The sequence below is a fragment of the Idiotropiscis lumnitzeri genome, chromosome 10 (assembly GCF_059441095.1).
Source record: "Idiotropiscis lumnitzeri isolate Australia: NSW breed Sydney's pygmy pipehorse chromosome 10, RoL_Ilum_1.0, whole genome shotgun sequence".
NCBI classification, from domain to species: domain Eukaryota; kingdom Metazoa; phylum Chordata; class Actinopteri; order Syngnathiformes; family Syngnathidae; genus Idiotropiscis; species Idiotropiscis lumnitzeri.
This window is the reverse complement of record NC_142400.1, coordinates 182,105-203,565: the sequence shown is the minus strand read 5'-3', so window position 1 is coordinate 203,565 and position 21,461 is coordinate 182,105. Positions and strand designations below refer to the sequence as shown.

Here is a 21,461-nt window from a genome sequence, read left to right as displayed (position 1 = left end):
AACAAATCATTTGAGATGTATACACACGCACACACAAGAAACAGTATTTACAGCTGTTTGTGTGTCACATTAGGACATTTACAATAGCGAGTACAATGTGGCTCATAATGTTCTGTTTCGTTGTTTTTTTTGTGATTCCAGGGAATTCAATTACATAGAAAAAAAATCGGCTTTACATTGAATGAATGCTAATATAAAAATAAGTCAACTAGCACGGATTTGCCTGGGTGGACATAAAAAAAATTAAAATAAATAAATAAATAAAAAAAATAGACCAAAGGGCACAATTAAAAACTCGGACAGCATCCCGATAAGCTCATCATAGAAAAACATCTGCTTATGAATTATTGAAACTTTGGATACACATAGGCTCATAACTTTATCCCCCCTTCCAAATATTAAATTAAATACGGAATAAAATCACAACGATACAGCTAGCTCGCTTCATAGGTGCTCATCATTAATTTGTACAACATATTAAAATACACACACACGCGCACACGCACACACACATTCATATAAATTTAAAATCTGCTATTCTTCCCTTTTATTCTCTCCCAAATTTGTGCAAGAATCTAATAAAAATACATTTTCAATGCAGCTTCCAATAACATTATTTGATTTGTTTGAATGCAAATTTAAATAAATTAAGAGAAAATGAAAGATGATAAATGTTCTCACATGACTATTAAATTGGGTTACATAACAAAGTAACAATACATACTAGATATTTTACGGCCCTTGTGATGTGGTTTAAGTGACATTTGGAAATATAAGAACAAATAAATTTGGAGTCCACCAGAAATGCGGTTTTGAAATAAATTAGGAAACAGAAAGAAAGAAAACGCTGAAAGAAATTTCTATTTTCACACCATTTGAAATGTGGTAAGAAATAAATAAATAAATAAATAAATAAAATGACCAAATAAATTATGACACAAACACAGGAAAGGAATCCCACAACAGTGGCTTAAAGTCAATTGAAATAAATGAAGACACACGAGAACAGGGGATAAAAACAAGCAAATTGTTGCGAAGCAATTGGGATACATCGACTTGAATATATTTCCCCCACATTACTAGAAAAATAGTTTAAATTAAACTCAGAACCAGTTTTTTCACAATAGAAATGAAATCAAATAAAATGAGCGCGATAAAACAGGAGCAACACTTTGAAGCACATTCATTTGAACAGACATACATTGAAAGCACCACCAGGTGGCAGTATTGGCCCGCGTCTCCGTCAACAATTCTTTCCGGCACAGGAAACACAAGAGGAGGCCGGCCATTCGTGGAGATTGGAACATGGCCATGGGAAATGAGGGCCTGTCAAAAGTTTTGGCGAAAAGTCTGACGATGACAAAAGGGGAGAAAAGCAGAGCTCTCAAATCAAAAGAAGAAGGAGAAGAAGAATTAGCTGTGGATCAGTTTGAGGGACTCTCTCTCCCTGTGGCGCTCATGCAAGATGGCGGGTGGCGGCGTGAGGGGCATCAGGCCCTTGAGAGGGTGGGCGGACAAGGACGGCGGCAGCGAGGAGATGGGCGGCAGGGGCAAGGCCACCGCCACCCCCCCCGCCCGCGTCTCCGGCTTCTTGGCTCCCGCCACGGCGTCCTTGGCAAAGTCGTGCTCGTTGTCCGAGCTGCAGTCGCTCAGGTCGGTGATCTCCAGGTCCGAGTCCGACTCGGCGTCCCGCTTGACGCCGCCCCGCCTCTCCGTGGGGCTCTGGTGCCCCGGGCCCAGGCTCGGGGGCGTGGCCCGGGCGCGTTCTCCTCCCGGCAGAGGGTTGCCCAGCTCAAGGCGGCCCAGCGACAGCCCACCCTGGTAGGGCGGCGGGCCCGCTCGCCCCCCCGCCGACAATGCCGCCGCGTTGGTGCCGCTGGTCGCCTCCCCCGGGGGCAGCAGTGTAGAGAAGGCGTGGGGCAGCTGGGAGAGGCCGCTGGGCAGCGGGCCGGGGTAGAACTGGGAGGGGTAGAGGGAGCCCGGGCCCAGTTTGGGGCAGTTGTTGAGGGAGAAGGCCCCCGGCAGGTAGGGGTTAAACCCCCACGGGTAGTCGAAAGGCGCGCTGCGGGGGTACGCGCCCAGCAGGGACGGCGGCTTGGTGTAGCAGGGGCCACCTAACAGGAACACGGAGGACAAAAGTGTTGAAAGTCGCTCGCTCGGCGTCATTCGCGGTCCTCTTTCGGTCAAAGTCCTTTCGGCAACACGGAAATTTTCTTTGATTTTTTCTTCCTCTTCAAATTTCAAAGCCATTCACAGAACAATTTTTTCGTTTTTCATCAAATTGTCAAGTTTGTTGCGAGCAAACGTCACACCGGCTTCGTTTGTGCTACTTTCGTCACGTAAATCGAAATCAAAGCTTTTTCTCGCAAAACTCTCTCATTTGGAACATTCCGCGTTGTGCTCACAAAAACGTTTGTTCTTGGATCTTTTTTGTTTTTTTACAAACTTAATCCTATCCTACTTTCAAACGTGGACTTTATTTCAATTTCATATTGGAACAATTTGCAAATTTGTTCTCCTAAAAAATGTCATTTTCATGTGGCAGATGATGCAACTTCTCAATTAAAAATCATTTGGGATGGGACTCGTCATGCTTATGAGGAAAAAACAATTGTGGGTTGTTTTTTTCCCGTGAAATCGCCTTTCTTTTTTTTTTTTTGCCGCACAACCCAATTCCGATTTTCCCGGCGTAATCGGAGCACGACGCTGCCGTTTGTCTGAGCGGGAGCGCCGGGACCAACAAACAAAAGCATCTTCACCTCCCAGCGCAGCCGACTTCCGAGCAACTGGCTGCCGCCAAAGTGCCCCCCCACCCCCCGCCTCGGTTTCCCCTCGATCCGCCGGCCTGCCACGTTATTTACTATGCGGACCTAATTTGACAGCGCTCAAGTGTGTGCGTGTGCGTGTGTAGCTGGCAGACACATGAATATTGAATCAGTCAGACGGGCCTCGTTCGCTCGCTCGCTCGCTCGCTTGCTTATGAAAACACAGTAATGGGCGCCCACAGGCCACAAACTCAAGCCTGCACCCTCAATTAGGGCCTTCCTGCCTGGGAAGGGATTAGGACGGCGGGGACACATGGGAGGGAGAAGGAAATAAGACCCCAGGACAAACTGTGGAGGATGAAGAAGAAGAGGAGGAGGAGGAGGAGGAAGGAGGAATGGGAGGGAGTGGGGGGGGGGCAGGGGGGGCTGCTTGCTGCATCTGTTTACATGCTACCTCCCTCGCTCGCTTTCTGAAATGTGCGTGTGAGTGCAGCGTCAGTCGCGGACACTGAAGTCACCTCATCTCACTTTCTTTCCTTCCTTCCTTGCACTTGTTTGACAAGAACACGTAAAAGTCACGCAAGTCACGACCTTCTTCCTTCAACGATAATTGAGCCAGAAACAACAAAATCGTATCGCTGCCACGCCAGTTCAACATCCCGTTATAAAAAAACGGAACGCATTTGGTCACCTTCTTTTAGCTTCTTGGGAACATGGAGGCTACATGCTCAAAATATTAACATCAAAGCATTTTTTCCCAGAATGAATTGGGGAATTTATTGCCTTCCGCATGCGCAAGTGTGCAAGTCAAATACTCGCGGCATCGTGTGAAAACTAAAACGGCAAACGTTACGTTCAAATGATTCGACCCGTCGGAATAACTTTGTCAAAATGTCTCAACGACTTTGCAGAAGCGCTTCGAGCGACATGAGCCAGTCAAAGCCGCGCTCGCGTTCTCACCTGAACCCAGGAAAGGAAACGTGTCCAGTCGCAGCTTGTCTCCTTCCGGCCCCGCCCCCGAACCCGGCCCCGGCGCCGCGCCGCCCCGATCAAACAGCGACGACGCTCGGCCCGCGTCTGGCAAGCGAGGAAACAGCGACTGGATGGCCTGCGTGGGAAAGACACAACGGCATCACAAATGGGCTCCTTTTGGAGTTGGCTCTTTTTTTTTTTTTTTCTTCTGAGAACATGACACGACTTAGGACACCCGAAAGAGCAAGTGGTACTTTTTGCAGAAAAAATAGCTGAAATGTTGCCACATGACGGCAAAAAATGTCATGTAAGGAAAACATTTTGGACTGCAGAATGCACCCAAAGTGTCATTGCAGACACGTGACCAAACAGGCTCCTAGAACATCCGAACTTCATTCGGAACTCAGGACAACATTTCAAAATGGCGGCCGACTCCCATTTAAAATGCGTTTGAATGTGATCGGTTGAGTCTGAATCCACCTCCAATTACAAGAGGGTGTGCACACTTATGCAAGCACATCATCTCAGTTGCTTATTGATTCATTTTCTTGCCATCGAGCTGCAGGTTCGAGGTGACATGAAGAGGGGGGTGTAGACTTTTGATGCGGGCTGAAAGTCGGACAATGAAAAGTGTCACCGCTCCGGCACATCAACGTCGGCGTCGGTCAGGTCGAAATAACGCCACGCTCCGAAATAAGACGGGTTGTCCTCGCCACATGTCGACCGACAGGTGTGATGCAAACGCCGCGGAGTCAAAACAAAGGTGTCAGGTGACGTCAGGTGACGTCAGGTGACGTCAGGTGACGTCAGGTGACGTCAGGTGACGTCAGGTGACGTCAGGTGACGTCAGGTGACGTTTTGCGGCCGCAGCTCCTGTTCGGGCCGCGTCGCATCTCGTTTTTGACACGGGCTGCGCAAGCAAGCACAGCAGCTGAAACAAATGAATGGGTGGGACAAAGGGGGGATTTTTGCCCCCCTTGGCTCCCCCCTTGGATCAATATCACCCCGAGTCACCCCGAGTTTGAAAGGCGAGTTTGCCCCGAGCCGGCGGATCCGCGTTTGCTTAACAAAGCGCGTTAACGAGGCGCGCCATTGATGTGATGTGACGCGGCCTCGCTTTCATTTGAGATCGATGACACGCTGAAGATGAGAGCGAGAGGGAGGGGGATCATGTCGTCTTTGGGGGAGCCCGGGGGAGGCGACGGGGGAACGGGGGGGGGGGCGTGAAGGACAACCTAAAGCCGTCTCCTCGCGACCTGAAGACAAGTGAAGGATGGAACCTTTACGTTACTTTTTCACATGGAAACTTTTTGAGCACACGCACAGTTTGGAGCAGATACTGAGAAACCGAAACAAAGTCGTGTGTGCGCCCATGCAAAATCCAGAATCAAGCCCACGACCTCTGAACTGTGAGGCCATCGCGTCACTCCTCAAGAAGCACGTTGTCACTTTTTTTTTTTCTTTCTCATCTCTAAGCGCAAAAGTCGTTTTTCTGCAACAAAGTTAAGTTGAAGTGCAAAAGTCGCTTTCTTTCTTTGCTTTAAATGATCTAAAAATGACAAACCAAGTGAGGACGGATCATTAGTTTTGATTTGTGAAAAAAAAAAAAAAATCTCTTTCTATTCACAAATGTCAAACTTGAGCGTCATTTCCCTTTTTTTTTTTTTTTTTTCGGACAACGGCACCACTTCAAAATGTGCGGCAGCTCAGTCCGGATTTTGATCTCGTTTTCGTCGACAGCGAAAGCGAAAGACGGCAATGGAATTCTTTTGTCCAAAAAGCAAAAAGCAGCGCGTCAACGTTTCGGGCGTACCTCCGGGGTGCCGCAGTCGGGTGCGCCGGCGCCTCCGTTGAAGTGATTCTGAGCCAGGAAGAAAGGCGAGTTGGCCACGTCCAGGATGGGGTAGTTGACCAGAACCACTTTGCTGAAGTTAAACTTGTAGGTGAAGCGCTTGCCTTTGGTTTTGTGCAAAATGCGCTTGTTGTAGTAATACCTGCAACGCAGCACAGGTGACGGCATGAGGCGTCTCAAAGCGTTCGGCCGACTTCCTGCTCATCGTCCACCAAATTCCGCTCGTATTTTGGAAATAGTAACGTCACGTTCAAGTGCGAGCAAATAATGGGACGCGCGCGGTTTCCATCGTAACGCCCCCCGGCGGCGGGGCTGTGAAAAGACAAAACAAACTTTTCAGAATCCAAAAAGCGAGCCCGGCGTTAGAACGCCTCATCGTGCGCGACGTCGACCCACTTGGGGCGCCGGCGTGCGTCTCGCTCGGCGCGGCAATCGCCCGTAATTGAGCAATTAAGTGAGGCCAATTAAGACCACGCGTTGTGGCCCCGACCAAATCAAAACAATTAGAGGCCGCGACAAGCGTCATTAAGACGAGGCCGAGGGAAAGCGGGAGGGCGGCGGCGGCATTTATGATAACGACGTCGACGTTTGTTGTTTGAAAAGCGCCAAGTCCGTCACGGAGGAAAATTGCCGTCGCCGGGCAGAGATTGGAAACGCCAACACGACTCTGAGGCGAGCGCGCGGACGTCAATTTGGTCTCCGAAGTGAAAATGTGTTGTCGTCGCGTCTCCGAACGCGCCTCGAAGGGGCGGGGCCACACGCCTCGTTTCAGAACAAATGGGACGCTTCGATAGCCCGCGACGGCGGCGGCCCGCTCGCAAGGTGAGAAAAGGCGCGGATGGCCTGGAACGCGCAACGAGCCGCCCCGCGTTTGTCGGCGCGCTCGACGGGACGCCAGCTCGACGACGCTCGGCGAGATGGCGTCCCGCCACGTTTGGGTTCCGCATTCTTTTGTCCGGCGACGGCGACGGCGACGGCGAATACCTCAGCGCTCGGCTCAGCTTGTCGTAGTTCATGTGCGGTTTGCACTTGCGGATGCCCCACAGCCGGGCCACCTCGTCGGGGTCCTTGATGACGAACTCGCCGTAGTCGCCCTGCCACGCGATCACGCCTTGGTACTCCTCCTTCTGCAGCAGCTCCAGGATGAAGTGCCACAGCTGGATCTGCCGCGATCCCGGGCTCGACTCGGGCTTGTAGGCCCAGTCCGGGAAGGCGAACCCTGGAGAAGGGGGGGGGGGGGGCGTCGCCAATCAGCCATCGAGGTGTTGAACGGAGCGACGTTAGCCAATGCAAAGCGAGACCTTGTCAGACAAACGCGGCGCTTGAAACCAGTCGGAAGTGACGCAATCGTGCTCAGCCCATTTCAAACGATTTGAGTTGCCACATTGTTGATTTTCGTTTCAATTTTACAACCAAATGCTCTTTTTTTTCCCGCAGCGACACACAAAGACAGCTAATATGATGCAAGCGATTACAGGTGGCAAAGTTCAAGAGCATTTTCTTCACAGCGATATTCGGTCCGAGTAATCCTCCTTTGAGTATTGAGCGCTCTCTCGGGTACGTCTTCAAAATCTTCAATTTCATTGAACAGAAGATGAAAAAAATGTCAACAAAGTCCCGACGCAAGTGATGCTTCTCCAACGTATTGCCGCAAAAGTGGAGCAAAAAAAAAAAAAAAACACTCCCCAGATGCACTTAATCTGTGTTGCATTTTTTGGGACTTGGAAAAGCCATAAAATGAGTCCGGAACCGGCCCGATACTGAAACCCGTCCATCCCTAATTGGTACAATACTCTTGAGCCGCAGATTCTCTCGTCCTCCTTTTTCCGTTTGGGCCACGATTAAGTGGATTGCGCAAACGCTGGAATTCTTTGCTTTCTGCATTCCGATTGTGGGCGGCGGCGTTCCGGAAGACATTATTTGCATTTCAAGGAGGAAAGCTCAAGAAGCGTTTGGCGGTTACCAACCTGGCGTCCAAAGTGCGGGCACCGGGGGCAGCAGCAGATCGCTGACGCAGTTGCAGTCCATGCCGCTGCAACACCTGACAAACAAAACGGGAAGAAAAACATTCAGCATTCCTCTGGATGCGGACGCGGCCGAGGGAATCGAACGCGGACGTCAGCGCCGATTCCCAAACGCGGCGAGGTTTCCTTTGGTATCGCGACGGAGCCTTTGAAGGAGGCCACCCGAGGCCGAGCGAGCGTGATGCAACGTCCGCAGGCGCGCACGTGAGGAGCGCCAAAAGTTGCATTCCACAATACGCCGAAAGCGGAAGGCGGGAGAAGTTTCTGTTGAACGTGCAAAAATGTCAGGAAAGAATTGCAAAGAAGCTTGAAAGACGGCAAGCCAACGCGGCGGTCGTCCTTCATGACTCCCGAAAATCTTTTTGTCCACACGGGTGCCCTAAAACTCAACTTTGCATCAAATCCAGCAGGAGAACTTCCCGCACATCGTCGTCAGCGCGTCTCCTAGATTTCGCAATCAAATCTGAAAACAAAAAAATCCAAAGTTTGTCTTGTCAAATCCAAGCGTCACTGAAACGGACAAACCACGTTGCAAAAAAAATATATAAATAAAACGAAAAAAAACTGCGTCATTAATTCTTTACGAAGCAAATACACGTCAAATAATGAAATAACGTTTTCTTTTTAAATTGGGACATTTGTCAAAGTCGTTTTGGTTGCGGGCCCAATTGTTGTTGGGATGGTCGTTCTGATGACAAAAACGAATAAACAACAAGCGACTTTTAAAATTTAAAGATTTTATTTCGTACATTTTGGCACACTTGAATCAAGATTTTCTTTGGCGGGCCACACAAAAGGATCCGGTGAACCTGATTTGGCCCCCGGGCCTGACTTTGTATCCCTTTTTTGCCACCCTCTATTTAAAAAAATTGTCAACAAAAGCAGGAAAAAGTAGCAAATATGACCAATGCGACTGTTTTTTTTTCAATCAAATCGAGTTAGTTGTGAGAACATTTTCTTCTGGTAAAATGTTTTTTTTTTTTTTTTTTTTTTGCGTTAAGACAATTACGGTGAGGTAACTGTTGAATTCCAATTAGTGGTATTTTTTTTAAATTTTTTTTTTTACATGCCAGCAGGTCAAAACGAAGTGGGGGGTGTTGGCGGCATGTAAATGAGTGAAATGCTAATCAGAACGCTAACGACGTTGCACGAGAGCATTTGGGTCGGCGGTGCGGGCGACAAGCGGCGACTTTCCATCGCCGCTGCTTCGCAAAAGATCACATGAAAAAGAAAAAGAAAGTGAAAAAGAAAAAGACTTTTGCGGCTGCTTCTCGCTCTTTTTTGCCATCTTTAATGCCGCCCTCTGCATCGCTGCCTTCGCGCTTCTTCTGCCGCTATTTAATTATGCTCTGTGAATTTGAGATTTTTCCCTCCAGCATTGAAATAGAACGTGAATTATTAAGGTGTGTTTGTATAAATTATTATTGCTAACTCCAGGCACTTCTCTCTCTCTCTCTCTCTCTCTCTCTCTCTCGACCCGCTTGTGGCCTTTGGAGGCTCGCAACTCTCTTGCTCACTTTCTCGGCGCCGTTTCGGCCTCGTCTTCTCATCTCTGGCCCTTTTCTTTCTTTTTTTGCTTCTTTTTTTATTGCTTATTCATTTTGCTCCCTGTCACACAGAGACGATTTTGACAAATATCGGCTTTGGCCTTTCGAAAAATGAATCCATTTAAAACTGCGTTGACTTCAGGGAAGTATTTATTTCAAATGTCAATCAACTTTATAAAAGATGCTGCCGACCCTGGAAAAAGGTTGCACATTTTGCTTTTTTGTAAATTTCTGTAAACTTGATTTACTGTAGAAAACTATACAGAAAATTGTTGAAGTTTTTTTTTTATTAGGATATTGCCCCCCCTGCCCAAAAATAAATAAATAAATAAATAAATATATCTCTATCTATCTATATATGAAATCAACATGGTGTGCATTGAATAATTCCCTTTTGCTGACATGGTCGGCCACCCTGACTCTAAAAAGTCGCTCTTGGCCACGTCGTGTCTCTGCAATCCAAAATCCATTTTGGGGGCAGAAAGCACATTTTTGGGAGAGCCTCGCTGCCGATTCAGAAAATAAAATGCAGCACCAGAGTTTTGTTCCATCAATTAAAAAAAAATGTTTGCCAGATTTGTGATGTGAAATTAATGCAGTCTTCTCAGAAATAACTTCCATGATCCATTTTCGATTTGGGTGAGCTGGAATGCCTCGCCCGTAAATCACAAGACACCAACCAACGGACAACTTCAAGTCTTTACTGAACTTTTTCTTTTTTGGAACGTGGTGAAGAAGCTGAAGTCGACCGAGAAGACGACTCTCAACGGCGAGGCAGACCCGCTTGCCACTTTTGCGTTGCGATCTGATCACATTCTGCGCATTTCGTTACGTTTGTGTCACGAGTTCAGTGAAAGCAAAGCAAATGTTTACTTCACTCATTCACGGCCAGCCCAGGTCAAATAAACGGACTTTTTGACTTCTATACCCGTCATTGGCAGTGAACGAGTTAACGGTCTTCACAACACAAGACGAGTTTTTCTCGAACAGACAAACACTTTTTTTGAATGAACTCAGAAACGTGATCAATTTTTTGCCATGTTTCGATTTGGAACGGAGAACCGATTCACACCAGTCTTGCGTGGAGTCCACCAACATGACAGCAATATTTTTTTTCATCTGACGTAGCCTCAGAGCTCGCTAGCTCCATAACGAGAGACGTTGCCAGACAGATTAATAAAAGGATCAGAAAAATTATTCAGCAATGATTCAGGCGCTCATTCTGGAAAAGCCGCCGAAATGGATTCAGATCAAAGCGCCTCCGCAACCACCATTTTTATTTCTTTTATGCTAAAGTTTGCAGGTATTTTTCGACATTTTGACACGGCGGCTGCAAGTGGAGGCGAAACGGCGGCCGCTCTCCAATCCGACGGTCCGCCTTGAAGGAAAATCTCAAATTGTGCACGTTTGCCGCTCGCCATCACTGAAGCGTCACGCTTTTGCTTTTGCCGACTTCTGCGCCATCCACGTGACTCCTTTTATGCCCGGTCGCCGGCAACATTTCCGTTTCTCTGAGCCCCGCCCACCTTTCTCGCGCCGTCCCCCCACCCTCCCTCTTGCCGTGTTTTCGCGTCGGCGCAGTCATTTTCCGTTTGATTTCGGAGGTAATGCATTTTTTACAAATCAAAGAGGAAGCAAGGCGACCCCCCGCCCCCACCGCACCCCCCCCCCCCTCCATCACTCACCTCCTCCTCCGCCTCCTGCGCCTCCTCCGCCCACCCCCCAGCCCTCAGCTCCCCGCCCAGGGCCAGAGAGGAGATAAAGGAGCCTCCATCATTTCCTTGTTAGTTTTGATTTGGGCAGCGTATGGCTTTCAAGTGCCCCCCCCCCCCCCCGCCCCCCCCAGAAACATTCTAACTAGCAGCCGAGGGAATAGTGGTGCTTGCGCACGCCGGCGCCTACACGCAGCCATTGGAAGCGATACAAAGGCGCAGGTAGTCGACACAAATAAAGACGTAGAGCCCATCGATGGTGACTGAATCAATACGACCAGAGATCACTTTTGTTTTGCTCCAAAAAGACGCCGGCGCGCTGATGAAAGAGCACAAAAAGCACGAGTGCGCTTTATTGGGTTTAGACAAGATGCCGTCCTCCAAACAAAAGCGGAAAGCGCCCTGATGATGGATCGCACCTCGACAAAGCACGCAACACTCAAGTGGGGAACTGCGGCACCAAAATCAGAGCACGAGAGCGTTTGACAAATTGAGCCGAACAAATTTCACAACGATGACAAGTTGCCAATGGGCGCCGATTGATGCCCATCAAACTGGAACTGCAACTGCAGCCCGTCTAAAAAGCGCAAAACAAAAATCTCACGCAGAGTCAAAAGCCGAAGAATAAAAATGCGAGCGACGTGAGCTTGGCTCCCATTGAGGAGGAGGAGCCTTTGCTTAGTCCTCGCTAACGCTAATAGCGTCCGGTCTGCGGTACGAGGCACTGGGTGGGAAGGGGCGGCGAGGCCATTCCAAGATTTGAAAACAAATGTTCGAATGTTAGAACTTTAAAAGGCCAGTGAAGGGACGCCAGAGTCCCATTAAAAGACGAGCCGCAGCATTTTGGCGCAACTGGCGACGCTTGATGGAGGACCGGCTGACTCCAAAAGCGAGTATTGCAGCCAGCCGAGGTGTGATTGGCGTTGAGAAAAAAATGGAAAAAGCCGCATTGAACAACGGCGCCAATTTGCCGGTCCGATTGAAGAGCCACGTTCGAGATTGTCGGCTTGAGAAAAAGGGGGCGGGATGAGAAGGACCAAGGCCAATGGGATCCAACATTGGAATTTGTTTTTTTTTTTTCTTTTTCATAGAACTTCAGAAATTGCGCAGGTCAATGACAAAGCAACTTTTTGGGATTTATTTTGGTGCTGCTCTTTGTTTCAGTCTCTGAGATTTCATTCCAAATCAGGAGCAAGCCAGTTTTCAGAACGTCAAATAATGAGAAGAAAAATAAATAAATTAATAAATAAATAAATCATCTCATTTTTTTTCTGTTATTTGTGTTGGTTGACGTCGTGCACGTTGCGGGACTTCTTCTTGTTGGGACCAGTGCAAGCGAGGTTAGTGGGCCAGTAGTTTGAAGGGACACTATTCAATAAAGTGTGTGTGTGTGTGTGTGGGCGGGGCTACCAGTGAGACAACATTACGCGTTTCCAGTGCTGGCAAAAGAAGAAGGCGAGAGTGACGGGTCGCGATATAAAAAGATAGAGAGGCGCGTTCTTTTTACATGAAACAAACTCTGTGCATACGTCTCATCTTTGTTCCTGGGGGGTGGCAAGGGGGGGGGGGGGGCGTTGGCCTCTGAAACAGGGCCGAGCGAGCCCACCGCCCCATTTTCTCTTTTCTTGCCTCGCTGCGTTCGTCTGACACACTGCAGCGCCTCGGGCCGCAACAACACGAGGGAGTGTGCGATGAGCGTTTGGTGGACCACAAGTGGAGGCGAGGTGGAGGAGGGGGGGGTTGGGGGGATTGGGGGCTCTGTCCTCGAACTAACGGGGGGAGGCGGAGAAATCAGTTTGAAAACAACGGCTAATTATTTGACGATAAAATGCTCGTTGTCTTGGAAGTGGCAAATCCGAAGGAAACGATCCCAATGTGTGGCGAAAAGTTAAAGATGACAAATCATTTCAGAATTTCCTGCAGCGCTCCAAGCAGATGCGTGATTAGCGGTGGGTGGCTAACGCTAGCTTGAAGAGCACAATTTAGCAAATTAAAGGCCACGTTGGGAATGAAAATTGCTGCAAGCGACGAAAATGAACGTCTACGTTGCGGCCGAGTGTGCTGACCGAGGGAAATTTGTTTTTCTCTTTTTCAAAAAACTTTTTTTTTTTCCGTTACTTTCATTTCCAAAAAATGTCCACGATCAACGAGACAAAGTCCAGCGCGAAGTTTGGGCGAGCAGGTGAGTGGCCGGAGAGAGCGGGATGCATCCCCATCACATATGCTATGGAATGGGGGGGGGGCAAAAAATAAATAAGGAAAAAGTCCGGGCTAGCGAGAGGATGAAGAAGAAAGTATCAATCGATAGGGTTAAATTATTCATCGTCATTAATTATCGATCGCTCTCCGTTGCCGGGGCTCGTCCGCCTCGCGCCGGAGTTGAAAGGCGGGAAAGCGGGCTTTATTAAAACCGGCTCGGGCCTCATTGTTTCATGTCCCGCGGCTAAAAAAAAAAGGGGGGAAAAAACAGCGCTGGAGTTGAGTTTGGCCTCGCAAGCACGATCACAGCGGCGTGCTCGTGCTTGCGCTTGGAGGTGGGAGGGTGACGTGCGTGCACGTGCACGTGCACGGCGGCGGCGGCTCGCTCGGATCGATGAGGGATCAATGGCTCGCGCGGACTAATAGCCCGAGAGCGCCTTTGATCTCGTGGATGAGAGATCAAAAAAGGTGCGCGGGAGCGAGGCGGCGAGCTGACCTTGGCGCGCGCACACACTCACACATGCACGTGCATGTGCACGTGCAAGGTTCGCTTTTGGCTGGTAGGGAAACAAAAAACGACGTTGAAGTTGGTTAGCATGGCGCGAATAGCGACACGCCGCTGGCGCCAAACAAACAAACACGCTAAACACAAACGAGCGCCGTCTCGGCCGCCGCCGTCACGCAACGCGCACGCCGGCTAGCGCGTTAGTCACTTCGCGGCTAGCTAGCTGCAGTGCCCTTTGTGGTCAACTAACGCACACACATTCAGCATCGCAAGGTTTGACTCCCCGGCCGTCGCGACCACGCCAAAGCGTCGTCGAGCAAGAAACGGAAGCGAGCCCGAGCCGCTCCCGACCCGGGCCTAACTTATCCCGTCGGACCGGTCGACAATTCCTTGATGACATCGCCGCTTTTTCAAGCTAAATGGGTGGAAATTCTGCTGACGCTGATTGGCGGACGTGCGCGTCGTACGTGATTGACATCCACCTTCTCCTCCGAGCTTATCTAATATCTGCCGTGACGAATTGACCGGAACGGAAAAAAAAAAAAAGGAAAACATTGCAAAAGTCTTGCCTTCAAGTGCGCGTGCGACGACAAGCCAACCAATTGTCGTGTCCTTGGAACAGATGAGCGTCCGGTGGGCTGCCCACAATTCATCAGGTGCGGGTGTGGGGGGGGGTGTGTGTGTGTGTGTACTCATTTTCTTGAGAAAAGAAGATGGTGTCACACAAAACAAAGAACCTTCTCCACTTTTGGAAACAATGTTTCTGGACTCCTCCACTTCATTTCCAAATGCGGTCCTGAAGGGGGCGCTACGCCGCATGTTTGATCGTCGCCTGTCAAGCACGTCAACGCTTGCAAGTGGCAAAAAAAGTGAGCGCAAACGCGTCGCCATCGTCACTCCAAGTCGGGAAAAAGGACGTCGGCATGCAAATGAGATGCTTGTTGAGATTGCGCAACTTCAAGCAGCGCTCGGTGTGCTTTGCTGCTGTTTTGGTTCGCAACCGACTTCAAGCGGGCTGACCGATTGGGATCGTTTTCCTTTCTTTTTTTTCCGTCGCTTTCAGTGTCTGAGTTACGCATTTAGGGAAAAGAGAGGGGGCGTTTCTTTCTTTCGGAGGAAGAAGAGGCCGCTGACTCACGGAGGCATTTTGGAATAGGAACCGAGAAACTACCGAACTTATTTGGTTCGGAGGAGAATGTTTATGTGGGGGGGATGTTTTTTTTTGTTTTCAACTTATGGAGACGTTCCCGTTTTTGTGCTGTGTGGATATGTCAAGTACTCGCTCGCTCGCACAGCCCCCCCCCCCCCAAGTAGTGGCCGAGTTACTCCCTCGATCGCTCTCACTTCCCGAATTAACCACTCAAGAAGTCACCGGCGACTCAATCAATAGCTCATCCATAAAAGCGCCTCTAATCGCTCTCACCTTCCGCCTTCTCCTGCCGCCTCTTCACGCGTCCTCTTTCCTCTCGCCGTCACCTTTCCTTTTTCTTTCCGCATGCGATGCAAAAGCGCCAACCTTGACTTTGTTTGTCCGACACGACGTCCCGTTTGCTCCAAAGGCTTTCGGATTTAAAAACGTTGCATCATTTCATGTGAGCTGAACGTTTCGCTACAACGTCATGTGACAATTTTCAATGTTTCGGGGAACACGACCCCCCCCACCCCAAAAAACTAGAAGTTGACAGTTTACTCCTCTTATTATTATTTGGAATTTGTATTTTTTTATTACCCCCCCAAATACGAAGAGCGAACGCGAAGCCGCGAGAGGATCGATGACGGCAAAACCTCGGCTAAAAACCACATTTCCGTTCTTTTTTGGCATCTCGGCTCCACTTTGCTTTTGCGCAACGAGAGCCACGAAAACATTTGGACAAAATGCAAGGCGAGATTCCCGAGAAGCCAAAGTGCAAAATGGCGAGCGTCGAGCGAGGCGACCGATGGCGCGCGGCCGTCCAGCTTCCATTTTGCGTCGCAATAAAAGTCATTTCAAAATGAAAAAGACGTTTGCGTTCTTGAAAGTGCTTTTTTTTTTTTATCTTCTCCATTCGTGTCTGTCAAGGCGCTAAAGCGGCGACGTTCAGTCAATTGATCAGAGATGATAAGACTATTGATCCTCCGTCGGGGACATTTAACACCAATTCCAAGTGCAAACAATTGACACACATCAGCTCGGCGGAGCGGCTCGTTAGTTGCTTAAGCGGCGCCGCACGACCTCATTTGGAACATTTCAACTGATTTTGAGAAGGTGCCGACTCTTTGAAGGATAAGCAACGCGACACACAGCACAAGATGGCTGGAGTGTGCAAGAGAGGGCGGGGTTTCGGTGGCCCCGGTGATTCGGGTTGATCAAGAAGAAAAAAAAAAAAAAAGCCCCAAAGCTCGTCAAGGCTGATTTCTGAAGAGGCATGAAAAATGTCGGCAAATTGTTTGGGTCAAGATTGGTGCCCCTGACATTTCCGGAGCAGAATGGGGGCGGCGTGTTGGAAAAGCGCTCTTCACAAGAAAATTGCTGAAGAAAATCTTTGAGAAACTTTTGATTTCTGACTCTGATTGCAAAAAGTCAACTTTGGCCGACGATTGGAATTTTACCATCGTCGTTGAAAACAAATCCTTCGGCAAAACGGGCCAAGTTGCGTCGGGAGCAACGCACAACCTCGTCTTGTTCTTTGGCGCCAGTCTGCGAGGTCACCCGATGCTACGCTAACGTCATCCTGACTTCCCACGCTCGTTTTGCCGCCGCCCGGATGGCCTTCCTGCCTGAGACATCCATTTTGCATTCCCTCGTCTTGAAAGGGAACAGACGACGTTTGGACGGGACCTTACTACTGCCACAACACGCACACACACATTTGGGGGGGGGGGGATATGTGGTTGATGGTGAAAAAAACAAAAAAAAAAAACTGAATTTTAAAAATGCTAAGGCCTGCGCTGGTCGCTTCTTCTTCTTCTCCGCCTGTCTCGGCAAAGTCTTTGATTCTTCCGTGCAGTTTGATCTGCAAGAGAGCGAGTTTTGTAAACACATTTTTTGCGATCATATAGCCACGGGCAAGGGGAGCGCCGGGCGCCGAGGAGGAAGAAGAAGAAGAAGAGGAAGAGGAAGAGGAGGGAGCAGGGCAAGAGGGACGTTTAATGAGGGGGGAGACAGACTGACAGAAAATGCAACGCTCACACACACGCACACACACACACACCCCCACACACACACACACACCCCAGTGAAAGGAACTCATGTTGGCATTTTGGGTCCACGCCACGCAAAGAGACACGTCCACAACATAAAGGTGGGACGTCAAGGGCGGTGCCACACTGACATTGGATGACAAGAAAACACACACACACACACACGCATATATGTCTGCACACCCTGCGGAGTGCAGATTGATAGTTTTGGCTCAAGCATCACACGGGGTTGACGAAATGTGAAGCAACCATGACCAAAAAAGCAGCAAGCTCTGCAGGGCGAAGGGGGGGCGACATCACATTTCCTAATGACGTCACCGCGGCAGGAAGATTCACAGAGACGAGGTGGCAAGTTCTGAGCACGTCTTCAAAAATGGCGGAATCCAAATCATGGCCGACATTTTCACTCGTACGGTTCGTACGACGACGACAGGTAAAGAAATATTCCACTTTGCACCCTCAGGAATTTTCAGTTCAAAAATCAATCCGACCGATTGCAAAATGGGCCGACATTTATTTTGGACTCGTTTGTTTATTTACTGTACATCTTTGTCTTTAGTTTACGGAGTGTCGACAGAAATGTTTGCAAACATTTTCAGACAAAGCTTAGCAAATTTTTGCCATGATCAATAAAAAAAAAAAAAAATCAATAAATGAAAAGATTTTGGAAGGAGTGTGAATTTGATCACCAATGAGCAAAACAGTCAAGCTGCTTTCGAGAGAGAAAGTTAATGCAACGGGAACATATTGACAGGTAGAGCCAAAATTGAGAAGGAGTGCTCAAAAAGTTCCTTTCATTAATCGGGACAAGGAATTAAGAGCTGGCAGCCGATCACAAAATGGACCCAAATAAAAATCAAAATAGAAAGAACAAGTTGGACTTTGTGAGACTTTTGGCCTCAAATGAACAAACACATTACGGACAGGCGGAAAAATGGGAATTTCTTTCATTTGACACATTTTTTCACCTCCCAAAATACTGCCGGCGACCACAACAATAACAAAGATTAGAAAATGTAGTAGCGCCGTCCGTGAATGTTCAATGAAAATGAGTTTACTCGTGACACTCGTCAACATCAAGACTGCGATTGAGTCAATATCAAAAACGGCGCTCAAAAATCCATCAAACCGTTCCATCATCATCATCACCGCCAATGCTAATAGATCCAACATTTTGCAAATCACTGCTTTCTTGTCATGGAAAGACGTTCCAATACTTTTGTTCATAAAAAAAATTTAAAGTCCAATTTCTGTGAGTTTCACTTCCTGTGGGTCAACAAAAGCAAGTCGCTTTTGTCCAGAAGTGATTTCAACAAAATCATCAAAAAGAGATTTGCCATTTATCATATTGACCTCATGTAAGCCGAAAACAATCCTCAAGACATTTTTTGGGGAGATTACAAAAGGAAAGGCTCAAAAACACCCAAAGGTTTGCTCACATTATTTTTGAAAATAATGCACAGCAATAAAATTCCCAGATGATGTCACAAAAGAACAATCCTACAAAAATATATTTTAAAAAAGGAAATTCATGTGCATGTGAAATGATTTTTGGTTTTAGCTAAAATTATGACGTCACAATTACCAATAAGCACAAACATGTTGGAATGACAGACTACTACTTTTATTAAAAAAAATAAAAGTAGATTACGTCACAATAAGTTCCAACACACACACACACAAACACACACCCACACACACACGCACGCGCTTACACACCAACAAAATCCATCAAATCATTCTGGAAATGCACAAATAAAATAAATGCAGACTCTCGTGCTTTAAAGCATGCCAACATGAATTCGCCAATTTTAGGAAACAAAAGCAAAGCCATTTCGATGACGTCACAATTATGAAAACAAATCATTTGTTTTGCCGTTTTGATTGACGCGGAACCTGAATGCGCGCTTATGACACTTTTTTTTTTGTTTTTGTTGGTTTTCCTAAAAGAACGTTCACACAATTCCCAAAGCGCGTTCGTTAAAATAAATAAATAAATAAATCCTTTCATTTTTTCCTTCCTTACAATTGTTTTAACTTTAGCCTGCTGCTTTCAAGTGTGAAGATTTATCGCTGCAAGCGTTAAAGTCGGGGTGTGTGTGTGGGGGGGGGGGTGTGTGTGCGTGCGTGTGCGTGTGTTGGCGCGTTTCCTTTTCCTCTCCTCGCTTTCCTTCCCTTTTTTCTCCTTTCTCTGTCCTGGGAATTGTTGCGAGCGTCCACAAACACCCGCCGGCCCACCACCATCGATTTCTAATTAGACGGCGGGATAATCGTGGCGGAAAGATGGTGAAAGAAAAAAAGAAAAAAAGGGAGAGCAAAGAAAGAGAGAGTGGAAGATAGCGCCAAATAAACAAACGAATTAGACGGCGGATTATTATTATTATTATTTTTAACCAAACAAGGTGACCTCGTGAGAAAAGAAAAGAGAGGGGCAATATCAATAAAATAGTCACATAATTAGGCCCGATACCTAAATTGATATTTATTTCACAGTTCATTTTCAAACTTGTTTCAATGAAAATGATTTTAAGAGCAAGAGTAAAAGCACCGAGATGCGTATGGTTATTTAAAAACGGGTTGAAAATAACACACGCACATTTTGGTAAACATTGTGGTGCACAATGACATTTTGAATTAGTTGATTTTATATTGTAAAAAAAACCCAAAATAAATTCGCGTATGTGCACAAGTTAATGCTATTAATTCGGTCTTCGTTAATTTTCTTCGTTCCAATACGATTGATTTGTTTTCTTTTTAAAGGTTGTCAATTAAAACGCGCGCGCGCGCACTTTGTCTTGTCTGGCTGAATCATTTTAAAAGGACATTTAGAATAATAATAATAATATAAGGAAATATGAACGACGTCGGATGTTGGGTTTAGGGACAGTCTGAAATTTGAGCTTTCCTGTAGTAAATGAGAAGTTACACGTCTTAAAATGTTCACTTCAAATGTATCGATGGAGCTCGACAGCTTTTCCATTCCTTTCCCTCTTCTTGTTCTTCTACTTGTTCTGGTCGGTCCGGCAGTTCGTGGTGACATGGCGGCGGGGTTTGTTCAGGCAGCTCGTTTACTTTAATTAACGTTTCATCATCCTCGGAGCGGGAGCGCGCACCCAAAGGCAAGGTGCGCACGCTTTCATGCTCTCCATCCATTCATCATCCTCTTCTTCTTCTTCTTGCTGCTCCGGGCTCACCACTTCCCATCCCTTTTTTTTCTTTTCGAGTGCACGTCGCAGTTCATCTTTCCACGTTACTTATTACCCCCCCCCCCTCCGCCTAAAAAGCCAAACTGAGTCCTGCATGCATCCTTTTTCCAAGAATTGCAAAAACTAACGGCCAGTGAACACATCCTATCCTCTACTGGACAGAAAAACTCGCCTTCAAAAAAAAAAAAAAAAAAAAAGTTCGGTTATTGTGAAGAGCGCCCTTACCATTTTTTGTAGGAATTCACCGTGAATGCATTTCCTGTAATGCCCTCGCATGTGGGAAAGGAGAGCCACAAGTGGCGACACTTTCAGCTTTGTTGAAATGAGTGGAGGAGCTTCATTTAGATCCAAGTAGTGCTTTGGTGCCATCTGGAGGCATCTCGTTGTCAAGGAACTTTTTTGAAATGAGTTGAGGAGCTTCAGAAAAGCGGGACAGAAAGCAGCCGCCACCCCCGAATTGCGTTCAATTCGCTCCAACAGATGTCATGTGAAGGTAAGACGCGATCGCTTGTAATCGAAAACGTCGGCTTGACTTCAAGACGCGTCTCCGGTGTGGTCGCGCACAAGCGAGCGTGCCGGTGGGAGTGGAAGCACTTTTTAAAACACTTTAAGTGCAAACCGGATTTGAGGAGCTTGATGAAATCCGAGAGGGCGCGCTGGGAGCAAAGAGGCGAGAGCTCACATGCAAATCGGAGAAGGGCCGCTTCGATGGGAACTCAAGGCGCAGAACATGCGGCCGACACGTTCTTCTGATTAATATAGCATTTGGGGAAGAACAATTCAAGCCATTAATCGTTGGGGTTAGACATTTTGGCCTCATCCCGCCCTCGGCGCTCAACTGAAAATGACGTCGAACTGCCCTCGGGCTCGCACTGCGAACAAACATCACCAGACCAAAAGCAGAAAACAGCCGCTATCCGTCTCGGCCACCTGGGGGCAGTATAAAACAGACAGACAGACGCTAAATGGACGTCTGCTCTTTGCAGAGGATAAAGAATATGATTAGGATCATTTTTGTAGAGTACATTTTACCAGACTATATCTGGCTCCAGTAAACAGAGTAAAATTTTACTCCAAAAAAAAGAAAAATATCAAAAAGGTGAGCATCAGGCCTCTTGTATCCCAAAGCACCACTGGCAGCGCTTTGCCTCCCGCTTGTGGCATTGAAGTGCATTACAGAAAGAGGACAAAAAAACACAAAGAAGTGAATTTGTCCATCGTTTACCGTGATGAGGTTTTGCGTCACACCAAACACGTCGCATCGTTGGTTTCCAATTCACTGGTGGTGCAATTATAACACAATTTTGTTCTTTGTTTGAGACGTATTTCCACTGTCGGTCACTAGGCGGCGCCACACTATTGTGTACATTTAAACGAATATACGAAAACAAAGAATTGGAAGATCAGATCCTTAAGAGATTAAAGGGAGATTACTGAACGTCAAATCCTCTGCCATCCTACGCTTTCCGCCAACACAGAGCAATATTTTGCGTTCGTTT

At 47.6% G+C, this 21,461-nt stretch overlaps 1 protein-coding gene across 2 annotated transcripts in view; it reads right to left on the bottom strand.

The window, feature by feature from the left end:
- erfl1 (Ets2 repressor factor like 1) overlaps window positions 1-21,461 on the bottom strand; it is a 36,146-nt gene continuing 14,685 nt past the window's right edge. For both annotated transcript variants that reach the window (XM_088307160.1, XM_088307161.1), the window contains exons 2-6: window positions 7,557-7,630; window positions 6,574-6,808; window positions 5,551-5,731; window positions 3,726-3,873; window positions 1-2,114 (exon numbers count right to left, since the gene is read on the bottom strand). In XM_088307160.1, the coding sequence (XP_088163286.1) occupies window positions 1,414-2,114; window positions 3,726-3,873; window positions 5,551-5,731; window positions 6,574-6,808; window positions 7,557-7,617 (1,326 nt within the window). In that variant the 5' untranslated portion in view covers window positions 7,618-7,630 and the 3' untranslated portion in view covers window positions 1-1,413. The remainder of the gene's footprint in view (window positions 2,115-3,725; window positions 3,874-5,550; window positions 5,732-6,573; window positions 6,809-7,556; window positions 7,631-21,461) is intronic.